This window comes from Aptenodytes forsteri, unplaced genomic scaffold, assembly GCF_000699145.1.
Source record: "Aptenodytes forsteri isolate BGI_AS27 unplaced genomic scaffold, ASM69914v1 Scaffold255, whole genome shotgun sequence".
NCBI lineage: Eukaryota > Metazoa > Chordata > Aves > Sphenisciformes > Spheniscidae > Aptenodytes > Aptenodytes forsteri.
Genome location: NW_008794888.1, coordinates 3,538,731 through 3,544,730, shown reverse-complemented (window position 1 = coordinate 3,544,730; position 6,000 = coordinate 3,538,731). Strand labels below are relative to the sequence as shown.

The window sequence follows — 6,000 nt, the reverse complement described above, 5'->3', positions numbered from 1 at the left end:
GGGGGGGGGGGGGGGGGGGGGGGGGGGGGGGGGGGGGGGGGGCACGATGCAGATTACACAAATCAATATGGGCTTCATTTTCAGGGTTAGCCACTCAATAGTCACAGTTTTGGGGTCTTTGGGAAAGAGCCAACAGCAAAAAAAAAGTTGTGAATGTGCAGGACACTGGAAAAGCCCCCCTGTCTCTGAGAAGCATGTATTTTTTTCCAGAAAGAACTGAAGTGCAGCCTGTGTTGTGGCAGCCACCCTGTCCTTGGAGTTATAGTTAGGATTGCACCAGCTTACAGCTTATATAGCAATATCAAATGAAGAAAATAGACATTTCTGACAAAGAGGAGACTCGGGAATGCTGTCTGATTTAGTATTGCCTAGCCCGAGTTGTTTTCCGATTGCAGCGCTCAGCCTACACATTACAGTTTTTAAAGAAATAGTGAAAAATGTGATTTCAGATTGCATGCTAAGAAATTTGGACCAAAGTTTTCTAATGACACATGCAAAGTCTATTCAGACCGCTGTGTATTATTTTAGTGATTGCCATCCTTACTCCTGCTTCCACAGGAAACTCGGCACAGTCACTTAGGGACACACCTGGCAATACTGGGAAAGCTTAGCCAAAGGCAGCAGGCTTTAAAATAGCTGCATATGTTATATTCTCAGACGAAACTTCAAGGAAGTTAACCTGACTTCCAGTGCCAAGGGAGTAAACTTGGCTTTTTCATCACAGAATGCTCACAAACTGCTCTAATACCCACTACTTTTAATGATAAAACTGCTTTTAAGCAAACGTGACTTTAAAGCAGCATTGCGATTAGCCATTTGAAGTGCTCTTAAGTTGGAAAAATACATCTTTTTTAAAGTTATGTCATTTTTTAAGTCATAAACATTCAGTTTTAGGTAAGGCAGTAATTAGATCACAACACAATCTCTGGTAGATGTGGAAGAAGACAGCCTAGCCAGTTACGTTGCTCTTTCATTATAAGCTATTTCTGCTGTGAAGTGTTGGTTTAAATCAAGTTCATCATGTTTTGATACAAAATTACTTAAATAGCAGCTAAAATGACGAATAATTCCTAGGAAACTTAAAACCCCCATCTTAATACAACACAATTCTACTTATGCTTTCTGTTACAAGTTAGAAGCAGAGAAGGCTGTACACAATGCAAGCAAAACTGAGCTAGTGTAGGTTGAGAGCTTTTCTACCCAGCACTACTTGTTCTTTTAAAGATTACAGTATAATATCCCTTTACATTACAGCTGTAGAATTTTGCCCTCAGTAAGGCAGACAGATCGTTTTTGTTCTTTTTTTTTTTCTATTTTCCTTATTTGACTTTTACTGAGAACACCTAAAAGAAAACAGATGATGTTTCTTGGGAATTCATCTGCTTCTGCTGCTATTTCTCAGCTTCAAATCTGTTTGTTACATCACAGTGGTTCTACAGAAATTCTGCTTTCATCCAGAGGAGGGAATTTAGAGGCAGATGTGTCTTTTTTCCCATATAAATATCCATAGTCACAACGGGGTTTAATTCAGGAGACGTCATACAAATGTGTGGACACATGGGAATGTTGCCCAAGCTGGCAAACACAGAGGAAAAGGTAATCTATTTTGCAAGGTCATAAGCACCCACCTCTACGGTTTAGAGCTCTAAATTTAATTAAGGTGCAGGGAAATTGGTAATTTTTCATTCTTGGCCAGCTCTTCCCAGGAGTAACCTTTCAAATCATCACGTTGAGGATTTAAACTATGAACACTGTTTCAAATATCTGGACTTACTGCCCACCTCATGCTAATATACCCACTGAAATGTCCCTCGGTATTGCTACCTGAAAACCAGCTGCAAGTTACTGAGTGGGAACAGAGCACAACTGCGGAACTGTGCGGGATCAGGAGACATCCCGGTGGATGCAGAACCGCTGTGTGAGCACCTGAGGAACCATGACGGGTCCCCTTGGTCATGGAGGGGTGGGGGAAGAAGAAACAGAGAAGGATGTACACCACATGTGAAACAAACCTTTCTCTTTACCCTTAATTACGTTCCTAACTTTGGGATAGGAAGCTGGTTTTTGCTCCTCTTGGGTCTTTTGAGGCAGACTGACCGACCTGCTCATTTAGCAGAGATGATTCTGCAGATTCTGAAACGTTACTGACTTCTTTAGCTAAACAGGGCTTCAGGGAGGGATGTGGGAAATGAGGACAGCACGAGAATGATTTCTAAAGTAAAATGTCTTTCGGATTCTACCTGCAGCAACAGGCAGCCAGATATTCCAAAAGATGCAGCAGAAAATAGCCGGTTACTGCCTGAGGGTTTATTTTTTCAAAGGGGTAGTTTTTGTTACCTTCTTAATTTTATTTTGAATAAAGGCTTGTTCACCAGAAGAATTTATTGTTGCCATTCCACTGCGAAGCCAGCCACAGATGAACTCATAGCTTTCCCAGTCCGTAGGACTGACGTGGAAAAGATACTCTGCTCCTTGATAGTATGACCACGGCAGTTCTAGAAAACGAGCAAAAGAGTCAGTGGTGTGCAGGGGTAAAAACTCCTTTCAAGTCTCATTCTTTGTGCCCCCTGTGGCCCACCTTCAGCCACGTGTCAGAGGACAACTATGCCACAACTAACAGCAGAACCATATTTAACATATCAATTTATGAAAAAAAAAAGCACTATGAGTAAATTTTTTTTAAAATATTCTATCCTGTCGTACTGTATAATATTAAGAGAGTTGCCCAGCCTTTGCAAAAAGGCAGTTTTAATGTGAGGGAGAGGTTATCAAACTCCTGTGCTTATTACTGGCGACATTCCTTTACCTAACCAAAGCAGTATCTGATGTTTCAGTGTTCCTAAACGTAAGAGTGGCAGATTTTGATCTGTAGCAACAAGTTCCTACGCAGTTCCCTAATGTAAATTTTTAACTCAGAACATTTTAGTTATTTTATTTTTACCAATGGCTTAAATTGTATTTCCAAGTTACAATGTTTCAAGATGTGAAAAAAGAAAGTGTTTTCATACCAGCTATGTACCAATGTGGATTCTTTGGTTTAACACCTGCAAAAACACATAAATAAATTAAAACATTGCTGATCAAGAATGAAAAGAGATATTTCACTGAAATTGCCTTCTCCACATGGTAAGAATTTAAATCAAAATCATGAAGAATATTGCTATTCTCGTTCAGGGACAAAAAAAAGGAGTTAAACATGGAATAGAATAAAATAATTGCCACACTTACTAAACAACATTTTTAGTAACCTTTATAAGTAAGAACTTCGATTAACTCCTGCTAACTAATTGCTAATCATTGCTATCCATTTTTAAACTGACTGCACATATTAGACCTGTTAACTGGCCAACAAACCCTAATGGCCACATACAGCTTTGCCATGATTTCATGCAGAAGACCAATGAGGAGAACTCTAGATGTGGCTAAAAAGCAGGCTTTTAGTAGTTTTTTCCTTGTCTCTCCTGAATTGCAAGTAATGGGTATAATAGACAATGTATGTTAATTAACATTTCACCTTTTGGTATTTTGCATATCCATTCACGCTTTTCATTGCAGTGTGCTGGAAAGACCGTTCTGTTTACTTTGAACACACCGCAGTTTCTTGAGTCATCTTCAATATACTTGCTCTCCAAAAATGAAGATACAACCTGAAAACAGCACATTAATTATCTTTCACCGACAATCCAAGATGAAGCATTTCAAAATCTCATTATGGAGAAAAAGGAAGGATTTGGAGATGTGTGTATGGTAAGAACACCATAAGCAACAACTAGAGGACCACCTAAATTATGGTAGCGAAATCTGAAAAATAGGGTCCATAATTATGTTCTCTCAACGTCCTGTTCAACTTTCCCGTCTTATATCAGACTCCTTCTTCATAAAAATAATTGAATAGCTATGAAACCTAACAATTTTTTGACATGATTAGCAGTAGTTGCCCACATCTAACGGCCTTTGCTTTAGTTCAACACGTTGCATGATTGAACTTTTCACTCGCGTTCTGAAATGACTTAAGTAACGATGGCGGAGCTGGCACTGTTCTTCAAGGCTGAAAACCAATTACAGTTTAAAAACTGACCCTTCTTCAGTCGTTCGATGTTTAAATCCCAGGTGCTAACCACTAGTGTGGCACGTGGCACCAATGTCTTCAAGGATGCAAAATCAAAAGTGGCATTAAAAAAGGAAAGACTTAGCTCCGAATGCAGGCATGAACCTAACAGTCACAGAACAAATAGAGCATGCAAGCACAGCTCTAAGGCTTTCCAGTGTGTGTTCATGTGTATATATGTAAATATGCATACACACACACGCGTGCGCGTACGTTCACTCTGCATACGCCTGGGCCTGGGCTAAACGCAACGTGCTTTGCAGGAAAGCACACATCTGCAAAACTTTATAATCCTACCAAATTCCTTTCGCAGTTGCACAGCCCTTCTGCACACGCTGCTATTTTAATAGTAGTGTACTATTAATCCTATTGGAACAATTACTTTAAGTGAAGTATGTGGACATGAAAACCAAACAGTTTTCCTGGCCAGTGTTTGCTCACAAGGCTTATTTTTGTGAACTTATGCTCAGATAAGACTTGAAAGGTTACTGAAATATACAGTATACAGATAGTTACAGGTGTTCTGTCAGACCACTGCCATGTCCCTCCAGAAAGCGTGTTTCTTTTATTAAATCCAATCCAGAACTGTCTTTCTTCTGTCCTATGATGGAAACAAAGAAAATAACATTTCTCATGCACTTTTTCCTTAGCTATTTCAGAAATTATTTTTTAAATAGTGCAAATACCCATATTCATTTCTTCTTGAATTCAATATATCATTCTGTAATACATTTCTTAACTTTTTAGTATCCTTGAAGTAAACTCTGGTTTTCCTACTAAAATGTTAAATTATATTTTTAAAGATGAAAACATTTAAAATAGGATTAAAATTGTCAAACCTCTATTTCAATGGGGAATGTTAACTCACGAGAGTATCACCTTGACATTAACAGTTGCTTGACATCTACTACAAAGATCATCTTCAAAAAGAATCACATTACAGTGTTGCTAATACACTTCTTTTCACCCGTATCTAAGTTCATGTTAGACTTTTTCAGCCACTAGTAAAGAGCGTGGAAGAACCTAAATTGTAGATTATCTTTACATATTAGTATGATTAAGATAAATCTTGTTGGTGTTAAAAATATATTTACCTATCAAAAATTGTATATAATAAATTGTTTAAAAATGTCTCTTCATAGATATGGCTAAAACTAGCAAGGTGTGCTCCAAAATCTTGGCATAACGCTTCTGCTTCATCCCATGTTCTTCTCATCAGAACTTTTTCATTGTGAAATATCTGCAATAAAATAAACACTGTCATAAATGTAGTTGATTTTGGAGAGCAGTTGTTTCAGAAACCCATAAAAAGCAAATATTATTTGCAGTTTTTCCTACAGTAAAGCCATGTATATTCCAAGTATAGCTCTGATTCTTAGGACTTTCACTCACTTTAAAATGCAGTGAAGGATGGTAACAGTTAATTTTTGTTTGTTGAGTGAAAGAAATAATGCTTTATCGAAAATATTTTAGGAAGAGTGTATCCCTAAGCTGATGTCGAATCAGAAAAAATCAAAGCAAGTTTGTCACGTACCTTGTAGCAGTTGAGCAGATTAGCTTCTGACTCCCATCCAAAATAGCAGGAACTCAGATGTTTTTGAAAAGTAAGTTCAGGTTCTTCGTAAGAATTGATTTTTTGCTTGCACAATGACATTGCTTTGAAGTTCTTACAGCTTTTCACCTCCCAATAACCAATGGGGTGCTGCCCTCGCATAGCCACACATCCTCCAGAATGACCTAGACATGGGAATAAGTGTTGAGTATCTGAATAAAGCATTTCAATTTTGTGAATTTTTGGTGAAGTGACTGTTTTATTGGCATCAGGTTCTGGATAAAACCTCCATGAACTTACTAAAGGAGCAATTCTCTGGTCAGCGACCAGTTTATAAGCC

General features: G+C 38.2%; 1 protein-coding gene across 1 annotated transcript in view; it reads right to left on the bottom strand.

Annotated features, from left to right (window-relative positions):
• Positions 1 to 6,000, bottom strand: part of PLA2R1 (phospholipase A2 receptor 1) — a 39,154-nt gene that overhangs the window by 14,367 nt on the left and 18,787 nt on the right. The window contains exons 11-16 of the mRNA XM_009274914.2: positions 5,643 to 5,845; positions 5,203 to 5,348; positions 4,625 to 4,709; positions 3,515 to 3,647; positions 3,009 to 3,044; positions 2,338 to 2,495 (exon numbers count right to left, since the gene is read on the bottom strand). Of these exons, the coding sequence (XP_009273189.1) occupies positions 2,338 to 2,495; positions 3,009 to 3,044; positions 3,515 to 3,647; positions 4,625 to 4,709; positions 5,203 to 5,348; positions 5,643 to 5,845 (761 nt within the window). The remainder of the gene's footprint in view (positions 1 to 2,337; positions 2,496 to 3,008; positions 3,045 to 3,514; positions 3,648 to 4,624; positions 4,710 to 5,202; positions 5,349 to 5,642; positions 5,846 to 6,000) is intronic.